At 36.0% G+C, this 25,223-nt stretch overlaps 3 protein-coding genes across 4 annotated transcripts; 1 reads left to right on the forward strand and 2 right to left on the reverse strand.

Annotated features, from left to right (window-relative positions):
- Nucleotides 1–1,758: 1,758 nt before the first annotated feature.
- On the reverse strand, nt 1,759–6,609 carry LOC130721973 (uncharacterized). Of its 2 annotated transcripts, XM_057572561.1 has the most exons (12): nt 5,098–6,609; nt 4,887–5,004; nt 4,639–4,794; nt 4,172–4,555; nt 3,893–4,079; nt 3,556–3,813; nt 3,084–3,475; nt 2,825–2,989; nt 2,603–2,713; nt 2,446–2,521; nt 2,272–2,367; nt 1,759–2,188 (listed from the first exon to the last, which is right to left on the reverse strand). In XM_057572561.1, exons 5-12 carry the CDS (start codon nt 3,932–3,934, stop codon nt 2,093–2,095), a joined length of 1,236 nt encoding a protein of 411 aa, XP_057428544.1. In that variant the 5' UTR covers nt 3,935–4,079; nt 4,172–4,555; nt 4,639–4,794; nt 4,887–5,004; nt 5,098–6,609; the 3' UTR covers nt 1,759–2,092. The 2 variants fall into 2 exon arrangements, 1 of the variants encoding a protein (XP_057428544.1); XR_009013734.1 differs by lacking the exons at nt 1,759–2,188; nt 2,272–2,367; nt 2,446–2,521; ... (2 more) ...; nt 3,084–3,475; nt 3,556–3,813 and having other exon boundaries at nt 3,940–4,079; nt 4,172–4,264; nt 4,349–4,555.
- Nucleotides 6,565–9,044, reverse strand: LOC130724751 (uncharacterized). The gene is made up of 3 exons (XM_057576037.1): nt 8,616–9,044; nt 6,643–8,361; nt 6,565–6,572 (listed from the first exon to the last, which is right to left on the reverse strand). Exons 2-3 carry the CDS (start codon nt 8,357–8,359, stop codon nt 6,565–6,567), a joined length of 1,725 nt encoding a protein of 574 aa, XP_057432020.1. The 5' UTR covers nt 8,360–8,361; nt 8,616–9,044.
- Nucleotides 9,045–11,835: 2,791 nt separating this feature from the next.
- On the forward strand, nt 11,836–22,938 carry LOC130722810 (subtilisin-like protease SBT5.3). The gene is made up of 12 exons (XM_057573658.1): nt 11,836–11,994; nt 12,117–12,226; nt 12,343–12,440; nt 12,536–12,700; nt 15,368–15,476; nt 18,449–18,627; nt 18,803–19,158; nt 20,051–20,145; nt 20,289–20,534; nt 20,756–20,870; nt 20,962–21,175; nt 22,183–22,938. Exons 1-12 carry the CDS (start codon nt 11,908–11,910, stop codon nt 22,716–22,718), a joined length of 2,310 nt encoding a protein of 769 aa, XP_057429641.1. The 5' UTR covers nt 11,836–11,907; the 3' UTR covers nt 22,719–22,938.
- Nucleotides 22,939–25,223: the final 2,285 nt, after the last annotated feature.

The raw sequence follows: 25,223 nt of genomic DNA on the forward strand, positions 1-25,223 counted from the left end.
ACTCCTACTTATGTTTTAGAATTAAGTAATTTGTTTAATCAAGGTTTTTTTTTTTTGATACATCGCAAAAAAGAGAATTAAGGTTTTTAGAGGGAAGCTCATAATATATTGTTCCAATCGGCTCTTAGATTTATACGAGAAATCTAGAATGTGTCTAGGCTTCAAGAAAGCTAACGAAAAATGGTGAATGTGTGTAGAGTACACCGACTTAAACAAAGCTTCCCCAAAGATCCATTTCCACTCTTGAATATAGACAAGTTAGTGGATAATTCATTACGCCTCCAATTCCTTTCATTAGTGGACGCTTATTTGGTGTACAATCAAATATCGATGTATCCACCAGATATAATGGATGAAGCGAGCTTAGTCTCTTTCCTCTTTATTAATATATTTCGATTTCCATAAAAAAAAAGAATAAATCAAATTACATCATCCAAAGTACCAAAATAGAATCAAAACACATAAAAGAAGAGAGGAAAGATGGAACCCGAGGTAAATCGGAGCCATGGCCTTATGAAGAGGCTTTCACCTTCCTCCATGGTGCCTTAGCGCCGACCTCCAAGAGCACAATCTTCCCATCTACCGAGCAAGTCCCTTACACCTCTAGAGTGCCTCGTAAAGGAGTCCAAATAGGCTTAGAATGGTCCAAGATGTATAAAAACACTAAATACGTGTTTAAATACGAAAGATTATGAAGAACAACATCTACTCCCGCAGACATGGATGCGTTCCCGCACAAAAACAGGCACACTCGTGACCAACTTTGACAATATTGACCTCCTGCAGTAAAATGACCCTTGCGACTTTGTCTACTGTTGGATTGGACTGAAATGTTGATATGTTCATGACACATATAGATATTCAATCCGAGTCTTATCGTCAAGAAATTGTCTGTGCAAGGAGAACAAGGTCACACAAGAAGCAACTAAATTACTAAAATGAAATCTGCAACACAAAAACAAAAAGTGAAAGTTCCCTAATTAACTTATTAAGCTAAATGCAAAAAAACTAGAAAAAATAGCTTTAACATCCGGGTTAATGATATGTGCTTTTGATGACCCAAAAGTTTTCCCTATTCAAGCCGTAAATTTTAAGTTGTATGGGAAAAAATAATTTTGGCACCTTATAATCACCTTTATATAGTGAGAGATATGAAGAAAAAAAAATAACTATTATAATAAAAAAAGAAGTAAAAAATAGGAAGATAAAATATATGAAGTTGTTACCATAAAAAACTTTTTTGGTGTGAATGTATAAAAATCTATGAATCATGCTCCTATTTTGATGGCAATTTGGAAAATTACATCATAGCATTATATACTTTTATAGTCTTAGACTCTTAGCTTTCGCACTACTACAGAAAAGGCTTTTCGTCACGGTTAAAACCGCCCATTCGTCACGGTTTAACCGTGACAATAGAAGGCGTGACAATTGCTCAATTGTCACGGTTAAAGGCGGAACCGTGACAATTGATATGGCTGTTATCACGGTTTGCAAAACGTAACCGTGGCAATAGAGGCCACATATTGTCACGGTTACCTATTTAACCGTGACAATAGAGGCCATATATTGTCACGGTTACCTATTTAACCGTGACAATTGATTAGCCTGTTATCACGGTTTGTAAAGAGTAACCGTGACAATAGGTTCCCTCTATTGCCACGGTTGAGTAAGTAACCGTGGCAATAGGTGGCCTCTATTGCCACGGTTGTAACCGTGACAATAGGTCATACACCTGGTCTGTGAAATTGCTACAGAATTTTTGATTTTTTTCTTTTTACCTGGTGTGTGCATAAATTTTAGTACGTTTATATTGAAAAATAAATTGCATAAAATCACCAACATTCACATATTCTAGCCAAATTACTCAAATATTCCAACCTTGAATAAGAAAACAATACATTTACACTAATTTGTCCAAAACAATACTAATTGTTGTTGAGAACATACTCTCACAAGAAATTAAACCAAATAGCCAACACTAGCCAGTACAGTACACTGCTTGAACCAAATACTCTAAAATAACATGCAGTGCAGTTCCATACCATAAGTAGCCCATACTCTCACAAGGAATTAAAGCAAATAGCCCACACTAGGCAAAATTCTTTAACACATAAGTAGCCCACTCTTCTTTAATTTCATTTAGTTGATCCTCATCGTAGAAGCCAAATTGACAATCAGAGAAGTACTGCAAAATGATGGTAAAAGTTACAAAATTTAGAGTCACACTTAAAAATAGGAAAAATTAAGAATTTAGTCAAAGTTCCATACCGCTTGTGGAATTGTAGATTTTTTGTGCGCAATTATCTCCTTTAGAAAGCTTAGTACATAGTACCCGCAATCTATATAATTTGTTTGGGCAGGGCACTATAAAAAACAAATATAATATATATCAGTGATTTGGTAGCTAGATCTAATTGTTTTCAGCTATGTAAATTTGTATACCTTTATAGTATTCCACTTGGCTTTGGACCATGTAATCCTCTTGTCATTGCAATTAGCACGGTAGATCATCATTGCACTAACAAATTGAATGAAAAAATCATGATTAAATATGTTGAATAGCATGACTAACATAGCAAGTAGATCTATATAAGCTTACTTATCAAACATCTCTTTCATGACTTTGCGTTGATTCAAACTACCATGTATAGGATCCAAGTAAAATAAGGTCCCTGTAGTGGCATTGATCACAACCAACACCCAATGTGCCCTACAAGCAAGACATGTTAAATTATAATATTAATAAATCAAGTAGCTAATCATATAAATTAATCAAGTAACTATGAATTAATATTTACAAATTTCATCCAATATTTCTCACCCTATATTGACCGGTGCAAGATATAATTGGTTTGGGTGTCCATTTGCCATAATTGCATCCGAAATATATTGGCTTTGATTGGCCAGCCCATGTGCCGTTCGATGAGGACTCAAAAAGGCAAATTTCTCAGTCAAGTTTTCAGCCACACAGTGATCAAATAAGAACCTTAAATAAGAATATACAAATAAAATACAATGTTAAAAAATTGCTTAGATAAGAAAACTAAAAACTTTGTTTTCAGTCAAGTTTAAAAAAGTACCTCATATAAACACAAACGGCTGAAGCACTTAATTCACCATGCCCAGTGATTTCACGGACTTCCTCACGACCAATATGCTCAATCTTCATATAAACATCATGGAATATTTTTTGATCTATTGGTATTTTAATTTGTTTCCCTTGAATAAGAACCTTTTCTGAATATATGTTGAGAAAAGTACAACTGTTAAGTTGATTGGCACTTATCCCAATGTGAGACCTGTGTTGATTTGGCGATGCAACAGATTCCCTTGTGCATCTTGTTTCCATCACCTTCTCTTTCACAATCAATGGTTTCACCTGATTTTTGTCCTTCTCTTCCGCCTTGTCTTTGTCATTCTCCTCTGCCTTGCTTTTATCCTTCATTTCATTCCCTTTTGATGATGGACAATTCTGAAAATTTTAAATTTATGTATCATCAGTGATTGCAAATATATATTAGCTAGCTTTGTAAAATTATAACATATACATACCGTGTGATCAAGTTGAATGAGGTTGATAGGCCACGCCACTAAACCCCCAATTGCGTCGTGGACGCTAATCAAATCATCATATGCATCTGGTACCGGTAATTTTGCATCATCCTCAATCGCAACATCAATACTAACTTTTACATAACCGGTTGGAAGTGGGCAGTTATGAATTGTATCACCAAGTGTGTTATACACTTTTCCCTTAGCAACCACGCGCCAATAAGGCAGCTCCAAACACAAGGAACAACATGTAGTACCCTAAATCAATGATAAAAAAAGTAAGTTCTTGAAGAAAGTCACATTCAATAACAAATCGCAACACTAATAAACAAGTTACCATAGGGATGTCATTAGGTGTTAGTGGTGTAAACGTATCCATGTCATTAGGTGTTAGTTGCTCCTGCTCAACCCTCTTCCCCTACACAAATGAAAAAATTATTAATCTTGCCCTTTTTCGACACACGAGCACGCTTCCACAAGCGATGGCGAGGAATGGATGTCTCGCTTGATCCAGACTCCTGCAACTGTTTTAAGACAACCAAAATAATCACAAATAACACTTAATAATAAGATTTTTATCTAGAGAGACGAAATAGCATTATGTGTGTTTGTATACCATCTTTTGCTGAAGGCAAGCATATCCCGTACGCCCTAAATTGTGAGGGTACTTAGGCTTCAACACTCTTTTCCTATTCTGTTCACTTAGTTTCTGTTTCAAAACAATGTAGTTGCATCATGTCATAATTATTCAAATGCAATGAAAACATGGCACACCACACAAATATTATTTCACCTGGAATTCTTCATCTTTATATTGATCAACAAATTCCATCCAGATATCATGATCAATCACAAGGTCATAAGACAGCGGTGGATGATCTATCACATTACCATCTTTATCCAAAAATTTTTTCCTTAGAATTTTCCTAAAATTTCTAGCCAAAGCACCTGCTTCTTTAAGTACATAGTCTTTGCGCAAGGGGTGAATCTCAAAAGCAACCTACAACATCGCAAGTTCGATTAATGTTGAATATGTTTACATAGATAATTTCAATGTGAAAATATTAAGAGTATGGATCTAACCTCTACTTTTTCCCATATTTGGTTTTTGATTTCATCGTCAACATTTGGCCACCAATTACAAGTAATTGGAACGTCTGTCCTAGCAAGATAACCAATATAACTGACAAATTTTTGTTTGTTGGGATCAATTGGTACACCATCCGGGTCCCAACCAACCTAATACATTTAAATATTCACCATATAAATTAAATCTATGTATGAATTTAAAGAATAAACAAAAAAACAACAGCATTGTATTAAAATGTTACCTCAAATTTTATTCCTTGACTTGTTGCACGACGGACTTCTTTCATAATGGTCCTTCCACGCCTAATTAACTTAATCACACCGGTGTCACCACTATCTTGCTTTGAAGGAGCCATTTTCCTGAAACAACATGTCAATGGATCATGAGACAGATCTAAGAATGTAATATATAAAAAATATTTCAACATAAAATCATTGAAAGGAAATGCATACTGGTTTAACTTGTTTTAGTAGTTCTTTTCCTTTTCTTCAATATGCGCATACGTGTGGTTTCAATTTTATTATGAAAGGCTATATTCATCCAAATTCCCTCATCATGATCATCTCTAACATAATAACTATCATCTTCATCTGAATCGGTGTCAATTGGTTGTGATATCCCGAAGAAAGGGTCATCTTCAATAGCATTATCTTCCTGAACATATTGTCCATCCTCGTTGTTGACATTTATTTTATTTGATAATAAAACAATGGACCTTTTATTGTTAGCAGGATCAGGGACATAGAATATTTGCTCTGCTTGAGAGGCCAAAATAAAAGGATCATCTTTGAACCCCACCCTATTAAGATCAACCTGAATGAACCCTGAGTCATCAATTTGGACACCAGAATTATTGTCAACCCACTTACAACCAAACACAGGAACCTGAAATGTTGTGTAGTCTAGCTCCCATATGTGTTGAATCACCCCAAAGTATGACATGTCTGCATATATGGGGTTCCTATCTTTGGCGCTAGAGACATGCATAGATCTAGCAACAAGAGTCACCCCACTATTTTGCATTGTACTCCGATCATCTTGGGCTTCTGTGTAAAATGTATAATCATTAATTACATAGCCGTTGTAATTAAAGACATGCATACTTGGACCCCTCGACAACCATTTCAACCTCTCTGAAACCGAGGTAGGATCTTCTTCCCACTCCTTATAAACGTGATCCTTTAGCCATTTTATAAAAGTCCGATTGTGCTCCTTTGCTAACCAATTATCAGACCTATTGAGATTCAACCCCTTAATCACTTCCTTGTGCTTGTCAACATATGGCCCAACTTCAGCTGCATTGTGCAAAACATATAAGTGTGCTTGTTGCCATTCTTTACCTTGTATTGTTATTATCTCGCTTTTAAAGAGCCCTTCCCCTTCTATACTTCGTGTGTGATGAGACTTCGGAAGCCCTATAGATTCAACATTGGATAGGTATTCGGTACAAAATTCAATAGCTTCTTCGACTACATACCGTTCAACCATACACCCCTCAGGTCTGCTTCGGTTTTTTACATAACCTTTTAAAACCTTCATGTAACGCTCAAAAGGGTACATCCATCTCATATAAGTTGGCCCGCACATTTGTATCTCTCTCACCAAGTGAATGGTTAGATGAACCATTATGTCAAAAAATGAAGGTGGGAAGTACATCTTAAGATCACACAAAGTTGTAGAAATTTGTCTTTGCAATGCTGACAACTTAGAAGGGTCAATCACTTTGCTGCAAATTGCCTTGAAGAAGAGACACAATCTTGTAATGGCATCTCGCACTTTTTCTGGCAAAATGGAGCGTAAAGCCACAGGTAACAAGTTCTCCATAAGAACATGACAATCATGAGTCTTCAATCCCTTTAACTTAAGGTCTTTCATTGATACAAGGTTCTTAATATTTGAAGAGTAGCCGTGTGGAACTTTTACCCCACTAAGAAATTTACACAAAGCAATTTTCTCTTTCCTGCTTAGCGTATAGGTTGCTGGAGGTAGATACGTACGTTTCCCCTTCTTCACCGGTCTTAATTCTTTTCTTATGCCCATGCTAACCAAATCAAGTCTTGCATTGATGCTATCTTTAGTCTTGCCCGGCACATTTAGTAAAGTACCTATAACACTTTCAAAAACATTCTTCTCAATATGCATCACATCAAGAAAATGTCTCACATGAAGTGACTCCCAATATGGCAACTCAAAGAAAATTGACTTTTTCTTCCAACCACATTTAGGAAGTTGTTTTTTGAATGTCTTGCCAAATTTACACTTCACGTTCTTCACCTTGGCAATCAGATCACTACCCTTCAATGGCTTTCTAGCTCTACCTTCTTCTTTATTACCATTGAAAGCTTTTGTCCACCCCCGATAACGATGTGTTGTTCGCAAGAATCTACGATGTCCGAGGAAAACATTCTTTTTACAATGATCTAATCGCATTGAAATTGTATCATCTTCACATATAGGGCATGCAAGTTTTCCTTTTACACTATATCCCGACAAGTTGCCATATGCCGGGAAATCATTGATCGTACCAAACAACATTGCCCTCAACCTAAAAGTTTCTTCCCTTGACCCATCATACACCTCCACCCCTACCTCCCATAATTTCTTCAGATCTTCAATTAAAGGAGACAAGTATATGTCTATATCATTTCCTGGTTGTTGAGGCCCAGAAATTAACATTGATAACATCATGTACTTGCGCTTCATACAAAGCCAAGGAGGTAGGTTATAGATCACTAGTATCACCGGCCACGTACTGTGGGTGCTACTTTGGAGGCTATGTGGATTTATTCCATCAGTAGACAATGCAAGGCGTAGGTTTCTTTCCTCTTTGCCAAATTCAGAATAGTCAGAATCAATTTTGCTCCATTGGGGAGAATCTGCCGGGTGTCGAAGCATTCCATCTCCTTCTCCTCTATATTTATGCCAAGTCAACTGTTTTGCAACTTCTGCACTGCGGTACATGCGCCTAAATCTGGGTATTATGGGGAAATACCATAACACTTTTAAAGGACATGAATTTTCCTTCTTATATCGTGGAGCTTTACATTTGGGACATGACTTAAGAGATTCATATTCATTTCGAAATAATATGCAGTCATTAGGACATGCGTGAATCCTCTCATAACTCATTCCAATAGAGCACAACATTTGTTTAGCCTCATATAGTCGACCGGGAAGAACGTTTCCCTCTGGAAGCATATCTTTTAAGAGTGTTAGTATGTTGGTGAAGCTCGTATCAGTCCATCCATTGGCAGCTTTCAAGCTGTACAGCTTTAAGACCGCAGATAGTCTTGTGAATTTAGAGCATCCATTATAAAGAGGTGTCCCCGCATCATTTTTCAGCCTCTCAAACATTTGAGGACAATCACGAAGATCATCTTCAACCGCCTTCGCCATTTCCTCAACACGGTCACCATCACATGCATCTTCCTCTGCTCCAAATGAGGCAGATCTCACACTATCTGCTGCATCACCAGAATCAAATCTGGACTCGCCATGATTTGACCAACATATATAGTTTTTATCAATTCCCTTGCAAATTAGATGATCTTCTAATTCAGATGGATTAACTCGAATACCATGCCAACAAACTAAACAAGGGCATAGCAAACTATTTGGGTTCTTTGCATTTTGAACCGCAAATTTAACAAACTCTTTCACCCCAGCAGCATATTCATCGGATAAGCGATTAGCAAACATCCATTTACGGTCCATACCTACGTGGTGGACAAAGGTTAATGTCTTCATTCTCAAAAAACTATTTAGTTTGGGTGAATATTTAACAATCAATAGCAAATAGAAGTTACAAATAAATGAAAACACACATAAAGAACCATGGCTCCAAATGTTATTTCTAATGCTTATGGACATCTAACTTGTATCACATACTTCAACTTGCAGTGCTTACAGATAAAGTATTCACTATGAGTTAACTGCTGAAAAAAGTAGGGTGTAGAGGAAAGAGTGAAACCTGGATATTTAGAATCAGACTGGTCCTCTAAGTCAGTGGCAATCAGCTTGGCTCTTCGATCTTCAACTTCGAATAAATCTATTCAAACAGAGCCAAAAGCAATAATTAAAGAGAACCCAACCAGATTGTACTAGCAAAATGTACAGAAAAAACCAACCAGATTGTGCTGGAAAAATGTACAGAAAAAACCAACCAGATTGCCTAATCCAGCAGGCCAATATAACCCCAAATACATGAATAAAATATCATGAAACAGCAGCCAAAACAGCACAGCGCCAGGAAATTAATTTCTCATGATAACAGTAACAACATAACTAAATTCTCAGCACCAAAACCAGCCCACAAGACCTCAGCAAAACACAAAACAACAGCCAATTTCCCCAGCAAAAAAGGCTTAAATCACTTCCTACAGCAGCCCAAACTGCAATAGCAAAGATATCTCAACAGAAACAACAGCCCATTATGGTTATCTATGGAAAATCGGTCTCTGTGAATTAATCTTTTCTGTTAGTTTAACACCTAGCTGTGTTCAGGTATACTGGATTCGCGAACATGGAAACTGATACAAATCCCACTCTTTAACTAGAGTATTAGGGGCAGTTAAAATCATGTAGCCATGTTTATTAGTCTTTTTCTGCATTAAGTCCTTTAAATCATGTGAACTAAATGTCTAAAAACCAAGTTAAATACTTATCAATTATCATGCTAAATGGAAGCATCAAGAACGAAATCAAATTAGGTCACAATAAGATGCTAGAGAACAAAAATCAAAAGAGAAAGCATGCGAACTGAACTGATTCCTGAGATCCTAAATAGAAAAACTAAATTGGGGAAAGAAACTAAGAACATGGGTTGTTCATTACTAACAAACTCATATTAGCGGAAATTCTAATTAAATAAAAACACAAATCAAAGAAGGGATGCATGCTTCTCACTCACTCTCTGCCTCTCTCACTCTTTAACTATCTCTCAAGTTCATCTCCACAAACCAAAAGACTAGAACCACATGCATCATTGATTTCTCAGTGAATCTGCCCCTTTCTACAAAACTGAGATATATAATATATGATGAAAACTGGAACAGTTTTTGTCCATTCAGGTGCTCAAATATAAAGCTTCAAATAGCAACCTTAGTTGCAATTCCAATCTCGGAATAAAGGAGTTGAGACTTAGGAGTTACAAGCAACTATTTTTAATCCTCCCAATTCAATACTATATAGATCCTAGATATACAACTCCCTGATTGAAATAAAGATTTGAAATAACTTGGAATGACTTGGAATTGAAATAACTTGGAATGACTTGGAATTGAAATAACTTGGAATGACTTGGAATTGAAACTCGTACCTTGGAATAACTTAGAATGACTTGGAATTGAAACCCGTACCTTGAAATAAAGATCCTAGATATACAACTCCCAAATTTTAAACACTAACTAAATAAGCCCAGGATTTGAAATAACTTGGAATGATTTTAGATATTACAATTGATCTCTAACCCAATTTCTTCCCCCTTGATCTCTAACCCAATTTCTTTTCTGTGATTTTGCAGTTGGAACAATCAATTTTATCTTTCAGTCTTAAAAGGGCACAATTCAAATGATTCTCACCAAAATAAGATATATATTAATGTGAGAGTACTAGGTGTACTCCCAGGACCAATACACCAACATCTGTACAAAGATAAAAGAAAGAAACAGAAGGAGACAAACTAGGTAAAAATTCTGTTTGATGAAAAGCACAATCTCATAGCAATATGGTCACATTGTCTGGCCAAATCACTTCCAAACCCGTACCAATTTGAGCAGGGCACAGCAGCAAAAAACTTTCTCAATCACACAATAGTCTGCAACTAGCAGTAGGAGAACAACAACAACAACAGATCACACAGATTTCAAACAGTCCCAGATTTTTGGCCACATGAGGGACAGTTTAAAAGAAGCCCCAAATAACTAGAGGTAATGCAGGACCAAGAAAAACCCTAAGTGAAACTTAGCTACAGATGAACTATTTGAGTTGGTTTACGGGGGAAGCAGAGATGAATATTACAGCAGCAAGCACTAATTAGGGAGTAGTAGAGATGAATATTAGAGAGAAAGGTACCTGGGCTTTGCAATGGTGCTCGAGAGAGAAGTGCGCGTGACAGAGAACGGCGTGAACCGAGAACGGCGCGAACGGCGAACGGCGTGACGGAGAATGGCGACCGGCGATTGAGAGGGAGCAGGAAAGAGAGACCGATTGAGAAGGCAGATATTGGAGAGAGACCGATTGAGAGCGCGCGAGAAGAGGTTAGGGTGCAGTGGTAGGGTTTTTCAGGAAAAATTGGAGGGGAGGGAAAAATAAGAGCCAGATATTGAACTTCTGTTGTCACGGTTCCAAAACAATAATAATAAAATATTATTTCTTTTTGTCACGGTTCCTTTTAAAACCGTGATAATTGACCTTTTGTCACGGTTCCGCCTATAACCGTGACAATTGGGGCGTGGCAAAAGGTCAAATCTGTAGTAGTGTCGATAAATGGATTTATGAATTTTTTGGTTAAAATTGCTATGAAAGAAATCAGTCACACGTCCATTAATTACACGAGCCTGTTTCTGGAAAGTATAGATACTAACAATGACATCTCAGTTGTATTAATAAGTCTGAAATACCAGTTGCTCAATCCTCAAATCGAAACAAACACCCACTTTGTATCTTTCAGCAACAAGCAATGTCCAATCAGAGTGTTCTTACAAAGCTACTAAGTTAGCATTATTATATGATGCAATTATTAGCTGCCACGTTGTCAAGATTTCCTTTGAAGATTTCAAAAGACTGAACGATCAACTTGGTACTGAAAGATTTGTCCCTAGCAAGTTAGTCTCACTATTGAAAATATGTTCCGAAGTCTCTAGGTCTCTGATTGAATGTGTAAATAGTGAATAAAGTTAGTTTTTATTTTCTTCATGAACTAACTTGATTAATGTTTTTAGTTGATCAAATCTGACTCATAAGACTAACTTGATCGATGTTTTTTATATAATGAATTTAAAAGTGTTTCCTTCTTCTAAACAATAACTTGTCACCTATATTTTTATTTCTACTACCACACATTTTAATGCAGTTTGAATGTGTCGCTCTATGTCTCTTGCGCCAATGAAGTGAAAGTAAATGTAAATACAAACAGGCACAAAATTTGAGGGTCCAAGTTGACAATTTGCCCATTTCAAAAGCAAGGTAATCTTGCTGCCTTTATAAAACCCAAGGTTTTGTTTCTGTTACGTCAAAGTAGGACTTCCCAAATAAACAAAGCAATGGGGTTCCCAGCTCCTACCCTTTACATTCTCCTCCTAATTCATGTTGTTGCTCTGCTGCACAGACCCATCTTTGCAGTAAAAAAGGTGAGGCATTGCATTCTCAAATCTTGTAAAAAATAAAAGCACTAAAAATCCTTCTGATGATGGAAGGAAAGTACATCTAAATATCTAATCTAATCTCTTACACCATTTTGTTGTGGTTGTAGTCATATGTGGTGTACTTGGGAGCCCACTCACATGACCCCGAACTGTCTTCAGTTGACTTCAATCAAGTGACTGAGTCCCACTATGAGTTTCTGGGATCATTTTTGGGAAGGTATAGTGATAAAGTGCAAGAATCTTGTTTCTTGTTTCTTGTTTCTTGTTTCTGATATAATACAATTACAAAGTCCCACATGTGCTAATTGAAATGCTTGAGTTTATATGATATAGTTCAAATACAGCCAAAGAATCCATCTTTTACTCCTACACAAGGCACATCAATGGCTTTGCTGCAAATTTGGAAGAAGAAGTTGCAGCTGAGATTGCAAGTAAGAACCTTTTCCTCTGTTTAGCTTCTCTGTTTTCTTCTGTGCTTCTATTTTCTCATGTGTTCCTACACTTTTTGAATGAAAACTGCTTGTAGAGCATCCCAAGGTGTTGTCATTGTTCGTGAATAGTGGAAGGAAACTACACACCACTCGTTCATGGGGATTCATGGGGCTAGAGGATAATGGTGTGATCCCATCCAGCTCCATCTGGAACAAAGCCAGATTTGGTGATGGTGTCATTATTGGAAACCTCGACACAGGTCAGCTTTCTAATTTGTTTAATTGGCTCAAAACTTTTATTATTATTTTCAAACAGTGATTTGTCTATGGTGAATCAAGAGAAATTCCTCAAAATTTTAAAATTAATTTTAGCATATAAATATTAATAGTAAAAACATTTTTCAATGGGTAGACTACATCATGAGCAACTTACAAATTGTTATAAATAATAAATATAAAACTATTCACGTGACTATTATCCAACAACTTTGAGATAATTGGTTTCTCGACATAATATATAGAGTTCGACTTTTACCGCTCATAATTCTTCTAATAAAAAAGAATTAAAACACATGATAAATTGACAAATTTAGAACTATACATTCTTCATGCTTCAAGGCCAAATGAGTAAGTTTAAACAGACTTTTGCATGAAACATATGTTAAAAATAATAATATAAAATCATGTATCCGTTATTCAACTATTTAAGCTTAAAAGTTGGTTATTTAACTACATAATGAATTTGATCGTTGTCTTTATTATTATTTTAATTAGATCGTTGACTTAGACCCAGATGCAGCAGAGATATAGAAAACGTTATCTCATTGATTCCCCACCAACTCACAGTTTTAGAGTTTGATCTTTTGGTTGATTTCATAAGATTAGTATATTATAGATTTGAATCTGGCCGTCATTGGGTTATAAAGACGTCTTTTATATTCCCAACGCATGAATTCATGTATGATCCTAAAAAATTACAGTACACCTTTGGTTCTGTGTTGGGACCACTCAGAAATGCCTCTAGGATGTTTAACGTGATATATACATGTTTGGATAAAATATTAGAGTTGATTGTCAAAGTTAGAATTGAGTTTGATGAGTAGAAGCTTCAAGGTCTAGCTTCTGCTGCTGCTTGACACAGCACCATCCATTAAAAATTAGAAATGCATAAAGCACAATGTGAAGTTACCAACCCTACCTACAACACCACAGCAAATAGTCATATCATATATAGTTTTTTTTTTGATTGTATATCATATATAGTTTGCCGTAATAAGAGAAAATTGATTGATATAATAAGTGCCCAAGTGGTGTAATAAAAATAGAGAGAAAAAGAAAAAAAAGAAGTAAAGTGAAAATTAAATATCTTTTTTCCAAACAAAAGTGAAAATTAAAAAAAAATTACACTCACAAAACCATGAGTGTGAACATATAAAAGTTCTAAATGTACCTTAGCATTTGTTGCATTTGTTTCCTATAGAGCAATTCTTCTATGTACACATATCCAACACTGACAAAACCAAGTAAAAACATCCAATTCCTTAAATAAGAATACAAATGTTAAATCTCTAAAAAAAAAATAGAAGGACAACGTGAAATGGAAAAAAAAATTAAAGAGAAAAGAAAAACACACATAATCCTTCTTCTATTTAAAGAGAAAATTTAATATATGTAAAGCATAAATCATCACTGATTAAATGAAGAAGACACTATATATTGTGTGTTGTATTTCTATTGAATTTAATAAAGATTTACATTTACATTAAATTTAACATGTCAAATCTTACTTCTTCGAATTCAAGGTGTTAAATTAAATTCCAGCTTCTCTTTCTTTCCTTTGTAACCAAAAGAAATTCAAGCTTCTCTGCTTGACTTAATGAAATATGTGAAATAAGGCTTGAGTTCTCACTAACAAAAGAAACATACCCATGACGTGCTGTTAAAGTTTAGACTTTGGATGTGAATAAAAACAAAAGAAGGGTGTGGTTGTGCTGTGTAATGTGGGGCTGTGAGGGTGCCAAGTTGGGGTAAGTCCAAGCAAGACAAGTGAATGAATGGCCCAGATTTTCTGATCAATAATATGTAATATATGGGTAGAGTATTGTTTGTGTTACACAATTTATCATGGAAAACTAACCGTGCAGAGCACGGGCAGATATACTAGTATTGAATAATTGATAAGCTCACCAATAAGGAAAGGAAGATGTTATGTTCCTGCAACACCTTCAAATTCAAAGTGCTCCATAACAGTAGCCGTCATATGTGGGTGTGGGTGGGCAATGGGAACTAAAACAGGACCATTTAGCTACCTACCTTTAACCCAATCTGGATGAGGCTGAGAAGAGTAGAATCTCAGTTTACCACAAAAAGCATTTATTCATTAGTTGTACACAACACTTTTTGTAAAAGTTTTTGTCTTTGTATCTCTACACTTTTATTCTTATCTTTCTTTTACTCTCATTGTACAACAATTAATATTTTTTAAGAAAACATTTCCACATTCTCATTGATGTCAATTGACCAATAAAAAATGATTAGTGAACCAATACGGTGGAAAATATCTGCAACACTTACAAAACAAAATGTGTTTTACTGCTTCTTTAAGTTTTTCATTTTACAACGGTCTAAAACAATCACAAAAGTGGATGTTCTGATGTCATTAGTTGCTCAGCACCACTTAGTACACATATCACTAATGTTCACCTATAAGTATCTAATTAGTAATTAGTGTAATAAATGTTATGTGGTGACCCTTTTAAAATTAACATTTTAATAAACCTTCTAAATTAGAGTGTACATAAAGAGTTACTCTTTTTCAAAATCATCATACAAGTGGTATTTCTCTAAATTCTCTTTATCTTTATGATATGCTTATATATCTCATTTTGTCCACACTTGCTAACTTTTGTCCCACCTGATTCCTCTAGGCGTTTGGCCTGAATCCAAGAGCTTTAGTGATGAAGGGTTTGGACCAATTCCATCCAAGTGGAGAGGAATCTGTGATAACGCCATTGATCACAGTTTTTACTGCAACAGGTACATCTTGTTCTATTTAAACTAATGCTATTTTTAGAGGACTTTGTTTCAGAATATCTTGAGTTGTTTTGATTAATGATTATGGAGTACTAAATATATTCCTAAAACAAAAACTAAGTTCTTAGTATTTTTTAAGTAACAAATATCAATTTAATTAAGGTTTAACTAATTAAGTATTATATTCATAAGCAAGGATTATATACATGTTTCTTAACCAATTGTTCAATTCTTACCAAACTTGTGCCTCAGAGCACTTAACCCTTCTTTAAATGAGCACACTTGGTACCTTCAATGAAAGGTTTTAGTTCATTCATTTGAAACCTAAATTTTTCATGTTGTTACTTTTGTTGTTTTTTCTTTTCTTTTTTTGTGTGGTTAATGATGATACAAGTGAACCATATGTGACATGTATTCTTATTGCGAAAAGGTTGGAAAAAGATCCTCTCCAGCAACAGTCTCTGAGAGGATGGGTGAAGTGCAATATAGAACCAATAATGTTATCTTCACACCTCAAAGAGAGGTGGAGAGAGGTGGAATGAAGAGAAAGATAGGAAGAAAAGAAAAAGTAAGAGAGAGAAAATATTAGATGTGATAAATGATAAGAGGAGAGAGATAGAAATAAAAAGAGGTGAAAATGAAGTGTTTCAAAAATGAGGTGTGTATATATCATTACTCATATAGAACAATTATTTAATCACTCTCTGAATTAATCAAGGCCCTTGAGTCTCAAAATCAATGGACCAGATTTGGCTGGAGGTGGGCCGGAGGGAAATTGGCTGGAGAGGGTCAAAATCCCGAAAAGTTTGATGCAAAGGGAAGGAACCGGGAAAAATAAAAATGAGCGAGGGAGGCGGAAATTTCACATACTAAATAAAATCAATCAAGAATAACTAAGTTATAATACTACTTTTTAAGATTTTTTTTCTCTCTCTTAATGGCATCCCCATTTTCAATGTGATTGGGTCCGTCACCACCACATAGAGTAAAGTTTAATTTGGTTTTTGGTTAAAAAGTATGAAAATGAGAAAATAATACATTTTTAAACTTTTTTTTGCTAGAGTAGCGACTCGGAGACACTTTTTTGTTGAAGTAAGAAGTTATCCTTTCAACAAAATGTGTGAGAATATATTATTTTCTCATTCTCATACTTTCTAACGGTTAACCAAATATTAGAACAATCAATTATGTTTATACTTCACTTAACATTTATCATTCTATTGGAGAGTTAGTTTTTCTCCATTAGTCTGTTATTAGTGTATAGTGAGTCTGTTGTTAAAGTTAGACTCTCTTCACGGATTCATTAATGAAATTCAACTTCATTCTTCCATATTTCTATGTTTAACACCAAATGGATTCAAGCCCGTTTGAATATTCGTTACAAAGAATGAAAACAAAAAATAATAACACATCCGAAAACATAATTTGTTGAAGTAAAAAGTTGCTACTTCAACAAAAAGTGCACCAAATATATTATTTTGGCTTAAATAAGTTTTTGGTCCCTAACTTTTACTAAATGCTTGATTTTCGTCCCTCGCCAGAGCAAAGGTGGGTTTTAGTCCCTAACCTTTACCACAAGATTTGGTTTTGGTCCCTCCGGAGCTCTGGATCAACGCCGGAGCTCCGATGGCCCATGTGGCATGGCCACGTGGGATTAATAAGCTGACATGGAATATTTTTTTATTTTTAATTAAAAAACCTTATTTATTTAAAAAAAGAAATTATTTAAAATTCTAAAAAGAAATTATACTAAAAAAAAAACTTAAGTTATTTACTAATTTTTTTTTTACCTCAAATCCTTCTTCATCATCTTCAACCATCATCTTCACCATGTGTTTAAAAAAAAAAATCTTTTTTATGTTGGAAAAGCTTGCAAATTTAGTAGAACTATTCAACCCAGAAATCAGCAAATCAGCAAACCCAGAAATCCCTTCACCAAAAAAACCCAGAACACACCGTTGCTCAAGTACCAGTAGAAGCATCCTCACAATTAGCATGAAAGGCTCCGTTACTACAGAGGGAGGGAGGGATTCGGTTCCTGGGTTTGTTGCTGGCTTGGGTTTTCCAGATCTGGTTCCGAAGCAGTGCATGACAGAGGTTTCTAGATCTGGGTTTGAGCTCCTCAGATTTGGAATAATGTTTTGGTTGATTGTAAATTGTAATTTTGGTTGATTCTGGAATGATGAAGATGATTATGAATAATTTCTTTGCTTTCTCTCTCCACTGTTCTTTTCCTTCCAACAAAATTAGGGTTTCCTTTTCAATTCAATGTGAGAGAAGAAGAAGAAGAAGAAAAAATCATTCATCACATTAACATTCATAGAAAAATTGGGAAAAAACTGTGTGAGAAACCATGGTTCTCCTATGCGTATCCCTAAAGGTAATAATCCTTGAAGATCTCTCTATCTATCTCTCAATGGATTTGAAGGTTTTGATTCAGTGCTTTCCCCCTGATTTTGGAGGGTTTGTTGGAATAATAGTAGGGTTTAATTTAATTCAATTTGATTCGGCGCTTCCCCCTGATGTTGTGTGGATTAACATAGATGAAGAATGATTTTTTTTTTAATTTTAATTAAATGAAGGATTTAATTATGGTTTTTTTTATAGATTAAGAATAGTTTCATTATTAATTATTTTATTAATTTCATTTTTTTATAATTTAAATGAAAAATACATTTAAATTCCACGTCAGCTCAATAAACTGACGTGGCCATGCCACATGGGGTCACCGGAGCTTCGGCGTTGACCTAGAGCTCCGGAGGGACCAAAACCAAATCTTGTGGCAAAGGTTAGGGACTAAAACCCACCTTTGCTCCGGCGAGGGATGAAAACCAAGCATTTAGTAAAGGTTAGGGACCAAAAACTTATTTAAGCCTATTATTTTCCAGTTTTCTTACTTTCTCACTTGAACCAAATAAGCTCTAACTCTTTTGAAATGAATTTGTAACAAAATCCATGTTTGGGGTCAAATGCAGGAAGCTAATTGGGGCAAGGTACTTCAACAAAGGCTACTCATCTGTTGCTGGCCCACTGAACTCCTCCTTTGATTCACCTCGTGACAGGGAAGGCCATGGATCCCACACTCTCTCCACAGCTGGTGGAAACATGGTACCTGGTGTCAGTGTCTATGGCCAAGGCTATGGAACAGCAAAAGGTAGTGTTAAGAAAAATAATGCTGATTTTTTCTTTAGTTTCATATTTGTCTAAGTAAAAACTAAATGCATAATAATAGTTGTACACAATAAATTGATAACTGAGTTCGGCTAATAATGTCTACCTCTTTGGACTGCTGCAGAGGTGGTTAATCCTATCTTTGACTTTTTCAACAGGTGGCTCACCAATGGCCAGGGTGGCAGCATACAAGGTTTGCTTTCCCCCAATTGATGGTGATGAGTGTTTTGATGCAGACATACTTGCTGGCTTTGACATGGCCATCCATGATGGTGTTGATGTTTTGTCTGTGTCCCTTGGTGGCTCTGCCTCTACATTTTTCAATGACAGTGTTGCCATTGGATCTTTTCATGCTGCTAAGAGAGGCATTGTGGTGGTTTGCTCTGCTGGCAACAGTGGCCCTGCTGAGGCTACTGCTGAAAACGTTGCACCATGGTACATCACAGTTGGTGCCAGCACAATGGACAGAGAGTTCCCCAGTTATGTTGTCCTTGGTAACAACATGAGATTCAAGGTTTGTTATCTCTTTCTCATACATAATTGTTATGAAGTCCCACATTGAGTAGAAATATGACCAGCTAAGTAATTATAAATGGTAGAGCAATCCCCACTTCTTAGTTAACTTTTGGTAGAATTAGGCCTAACCCAAGTTTAGAATACCTAATGTCAACAAGGCTAAAATTATGTGCAATTTTGGAAACATTTTTAGGCACACCTCAAAATTCAAATAGCCAAAAAGACATCTGTGTTACTTACTGGTTACTTACTGAGCTATCTTTGTGTTTTATTGTCTGTACATTCAAAATTATTAGCATTAAAAGCAATAACTTCTGAGTGATGTTTGGGAACTCATTTTTTTTCACATTGAACCAAAATTGATCAGATTTAAATTGTAGAGGAGAAGCTACTCTTATTAGCATCTACTAGGGAGAATTGATTTTGAGTGGATACAATACAAGATTTCAGTAGCAATCTTGTTACAAAAACAGTGCAGTCCATTTTACTTAGAAGATTTGTTTTTTAACCATATAATATCACAAGACAAAAAGAGTAGGGCCCTTTATTTGAAAATCTTTTAACAATTGATTTTAAAGTCTAAATCAATTATGGTGAGAACTGAGAAACTTATTCTGTGTAATTTCTGATTGCCAGAATTGGTTCAGATTAAAGAAAAGCCAATCCAAACTTGTTATGAATCTTATACAGGTTAATGCAAGTTTCTAGCAGCAGGGTGAAATTAAAATAATCAGCAATTTTTGTTGAGGAAACTCTTCTTTCTTCTTGGCTGACCCTAGTGGAAAATGAAAAATAATAATTGACTTACAACCTCATGGATGCTTGCATATTGCATTTTCTACAAGAACTAGTATGCTGACTCATAACAATCATGTATGTTTCATTTGAAGGGTGAGAGCTTAGCAGATGCGAGATTGGCACACAAGTTGTACCCACTTGTCAAAGCTACAGATGTTAAATTGGCAAGTGCAACTGTTCAAGATGCGTAAGTATTCAACAATTGAAAATCTCATTATAGTCACTCTTGCTGAATCAGCTTGTACATTTTACATGGACATAGCACTGCAAATGGTAAAAAAATAAATAAAAAGGCATGTGAAGCCAATGTAATCTCATTGAATTTTGCAGTGTGCTGTGCCAGAATGGAACTCTGGATCCCAACAAGGTCAAGGGAAAGATTGTACTGTGCCTGAGAGGAATAAATGCAAGAGTGGACAAGGGAGAGCAAGCTTTGCTAGCTGGTGCAGTAGGAATGGTCCTTGCCAATGATAAGACTAATGGGAATGAAATTTTAGCTGATCCTCATGTCCTTCCTGCTTCTCATATCAATTTCAGTAATGGTGTTGCTGTCTTTGATTACGTCAACTCAACAAAGTAAGATATGTAGCAATCCAGTCTGGCACTTAGTAGTAGTATCATAGCTATGAGCTATAGCTAATTAGGGGATTTGCATTATACTATGGACATACTATACATCCAATCTAAGTTATATCGATTACTATTGAACTTGCGATGCCAGGTTTAAAAGTATCATACTACTTTCTCCTGTGTTTGGCTTCTCTGTAGTAAATTGACTGCTTGATGTTGATTGCTAGGTTTCCAGTGGCTTATATTACACATCCTGACACCAAATTGCATACCAAGCCAGCCCCCTTCATGGCAGCATTTTCATCTAAAGGACCAAATACTATTGTACCAGAGATCCTAAAGGTATCATTGCTCACAAATAAGTCTACTTTTGCTTTGTCAATTGTTGATATGTGTATAGTATAGATATCTAACATCCAGTTTCATTTTTTAGCCTGATATCACTGCACCGGGAGTGTCAGTTTTAGCGGCTTTCACTGAAGCAGAAGGGCCAACTAACCAAGAGTTCGACCAACGCCGAATCCCTTACAACTCGGTCTCAGGGACATCAATGTCCTGTCCTCATATTTCAGGCATTGTGGGCCTGCTGAGAACCATATATCCTTCTTGGAGTCCTGCTGCTATCAAATCAGCAATTATGACCACAGGTTAGAAGTTCCACAAGTTTCTCATGCTTCAAATCTTTCCTCTCATGCCAATTTGAACTAAAATGTTTAGCAAAATGTACAGCTTACCAACTTAAGATATCCAATGAGTTTTTATTTAAACTAAACTTGTGTTGCACACACACAAGCCGTGTATTATCATAAGAGAGAATCTTCTCATTAGAGGACTAAAGCTTGACCACATATATGGAGTGTTATAAGATGCTCGGAACTTGAACCATGAGATGGATCAAGTTCTAAGAATATGGATCCTCTCCATATGGATCCTCTCCACCTAACTTCTATTCATCCTCTCTCATTCTCAATTTTATATCTAAACGTCTAAAGATGCTCGGAACTTGAACCATGAGATGGAGCTTCGACCACGGGCTCTTTTAGACCATTAGACATAAAATCAAGAACTTGAATCTTGGATGGAAGGAAAATGGAGGCAAATTAGCCGAAGAGAGTCCCAACTCAGAAGAATGTTCTATCGCAAAATTTGGATTTCTTTAGTCAGGAATTCCGCATTCACACATTCAAGCATTTTGATTTGCCTGATTAATATCTGACAATTTACATTTTAAGTTAATGTGAGCCATCCAATCTTAATCTGAAGGCTCAAAATGTTTGAATTCCGGATTCCCCTGACTGCATGGAATCCATAACTAAAAGTGAGAGGTGTAAATCTTGACTTTCCATACAAGATTGAGCTATTAATATTCCATTTGAATCCCCTACTGTCATGGAGTCTCTGCAGCAGCAAAATGACTAAGTGTTTGAAGACTAATTTATATAAAAATCAATATCTGAGAGTTTGCAGCAGAAAACTGTAGAAAATATAGGTATAGAGGGTCCGTGTTGATTAATATTAGCTCCACTCACCTCTTATGCTCTCACTTGATAAACCCCCACTTTGAGTTCACACACACAAAGTAACCAATTGATTAGTCACTTTGGTGTATATGTACACATCAAAAGTTGGTAATGTTGTGTTGTGTTACTTTCAGCTACTACGCTAGATAATGAGAGGGAGCCACTGCTGAATGCTACTAACAGCCAGGCAACACCATTCAGCTATGGCTCAGGACATGTCCAACCAAACACAGCAATGGATCCTGGCCTAGTTTATGACACAACAATTGATGATTACCTGAACTCCCTATGTGCTTTAGGCTACAATGAAACACAAATCTCAGTTCTTTCAGAAGGTCCGTATCAATGCAACAAGAACTTTAGTCTCCTCAACCTGAATTATCCTTCAATCACGGTCCCGAATCTCAAAGGGACAGTCACAGTTACAAGGACATTGAAAAACGTTGGTTCTCCTGCAACATACATTGCTCACGTTCAACATCCAAATGGGGTCACCATTTCTGTGAAGCCAAACATGTTGAAGTTTAACCATGTTGGTGAAGAGAAGAGCTTTAAAGTGAAGTTGAAGGTTAAGCAAGGAAAAACAACAAATGCATATGTGTTTGGGAAGCTGATATGGTCAGATGGCAAGCATTATGTGAGGAGTCCAATAGTTGTGAAGGCCCTCTAGATAGATATTGAAGTAGCTAATTTGCATTTCTAATTGATTGGTAACTTATGCCAAATTGTACCCTGTGCTTCTGGGAAGTTTTCTCCCACAGTGATCAACAACAATGATTGTGTAAGAGAAAAAAGAATAACCAAAAACAAATAATGTCGTAAATGGCTTTCTTTCGGCATATATTTGACTCATTATATGATTTCAAAGAGAAATGAAGAATGTTCATCTATGTTCCACTGTTACGGGTATAGTACCGGGTTTTGAGGTACGAGATTTTTTAAGAAATTAAAGTACCGGTTTTTTGCGATGACTATTTTTTGTTCGGCTTATTTTACAACGGCTAGTTTTGCAACGACTTTCTACAACGACTCTTTTTATAACAGCTAGTTTAGCACTGATTATTTTTACAACGACTACTTTTACATTAGAATAATATGATGACAATATTGATCTAGTACATTAGAATAATAGGATTAAGTAACGATCAAGTAACCAATAAGAAATTAGAATTATAATATTACAATATTGATCTAGTACTAGTTAGACGAGTCGCGCCTGACAATCTTACATATAGCCTTCTGATCTGGTCCCCGAGGGTTAGCTCAAGTGGTAAGAACTAGGGGACATAAGAGTGGGGAGGGGAAGGTCCAGGGTTCGAATCCTGGAAGGGAACTTTGAAGGGATTTTCTAACTTACTAACAATTAACCACTAACATTTGCCTATAAAAAAAAAAAGTCTTCTGATCTGCTAATTGTTCATCATATATCTCAGATGTATCTTTACAAAGAATATCAGCAATGCCTTCAAGTGGCCCTTCTTCTTCAATTCCTGATCATGCGTCTTGATTGCTGCAAATTTTTCCATCAAATCATTTTATTCATTCAAAAGATCTTCCGCGGCTAACACTTCACAGTTTTAGAAGACTCGTTACCTTTTTTAACTTTGGCCTTTCTTTTGGTTGACTTCGAGCCCGAAGGGCGGGATGTTGTTTATGCAATATTCTGAACAATCAATTGGCGTAGTCAGGTTAAACAATGGCGTGTAAGCCTTACCAGCAGAATGCTTTTGTCTCCTTGAACGACCTGGCATTGCTTCTCCTCTCCACTTTAGCTCATCTCTCGGCAACCGCCGTGCATGGGCTAAATAGAACTCTTTATGTGTAGATTGAAGATACAAAGCACGCACGTCAGCCATGATATTCTTCTACGAGTACCTGCTTTTGGGAGGATTATTAGCATCCTTGTAGCATTCAACAAATATGTTCTTTTCTTTACTCATTCAATAATATCGAGGTTTCAGTTGTTGTCATTTTCTCAAACCCAGACCTATCCCACGATACTTTTTATAATCCCCTTTAATTCTATCTCAAAAATTTTGTGACTTTTGATCATTTTCCATGGTCGGGTCCTTTGAAATGTTGAGTTAGCTCTGATTAAGAAGTGTATCTTCTTGAGCATTGAACTTGTCACGTTTTTTTAGGTAAATCTATCTTCTCTGAGGGTTATATTCACTAGGCCTTCTTGAGTAGAGAATTTTGGCTCTTCAGACGCAAGCGTATGCTAAAATTGTGTTTCAGTACATTCTCTTCGCTATCACTAATTTATGGCATACACAAGTTTGGTGGTAGCAGTATGTGGTGGTAAATACACAAAATGATATGGACTTTAAGAATTGTCACCGAATTGAGGTGGTTGGTTTTGAATGGCGGTGGCAGTGGTAGTCGAAACTCGGATATTGTGGATTTGGACAAGAAAAAAAAACGCTAGATAAGTAGTTGAATGCCATGAGAAGAATGAAATTGTGAAAGTAAAAAAGTTGTGGTAAAAAATTGCAATGGGTGTGCTATTTCTAGTGTATAAATACACATTTTTTGGGTGCCAAAACTGTCAACAAAAAGACGGGTAAAAGGTGGCCCAAAGTACCTAGAAAATGAAAAAAAAGGGCAAAAAATGACCTAGAACAACTAGAAAAAAAAATAAAAAATTGACTCGTTTTTTTAAAGTGAGCCAAATGGACCAAAATCAACCTACACAACAAGTCATTTGGAGCCCAAACGAACTCAAAGCTGGTTGAACTGATCACTACCCACTTTTGAACCATCACTACCCACTTTTGAACCACAAAACCCTATCCTCTCTCTCTCTCTCTCAATCACACTTCAAACCCTCATCAAAGGCAAAGATGAATTGTTTATTAACTTTTATTGTTGTCACGTTGGCTTTGACTTTATTTGCAAGTTTCTGGATTCAATTTTGACAAGTGAAGATGAGTTTTTGTGCTCATAATTTTTCCTTAGCTTAAGAACCCAACTCTAAAAGTTTGGATTCGATATGCTCTAAGCAGAGAAACAATTTTAGGTGGGCCCCACATTATTTATTCTTTCCAGCGTGTTTTCTAATCTCAAGAGATTGGTCTAATGGAGCATAATAGAGTCTCGTACCTGACAAATCACAGATTGAATCCACTAGTCTCTTTGAAGTAAGGTAAATGTAAGTCTTCTATAAATACTCTTT

The sequence above is a fragment of the Lotus japonicus genome, chromosome 6, assembly GCF_012489685.1.
Source record: "Lotus japonicus ecotype B-129 chromosome 6, LjGifu_v1.2".
NCBI classification, from domain to species: Eukaryota; Viridiplantae; Streptophyta; class Magnoliopsida; order Fabales; family Fabaceae; genus Lotus; species Lotus japonicus.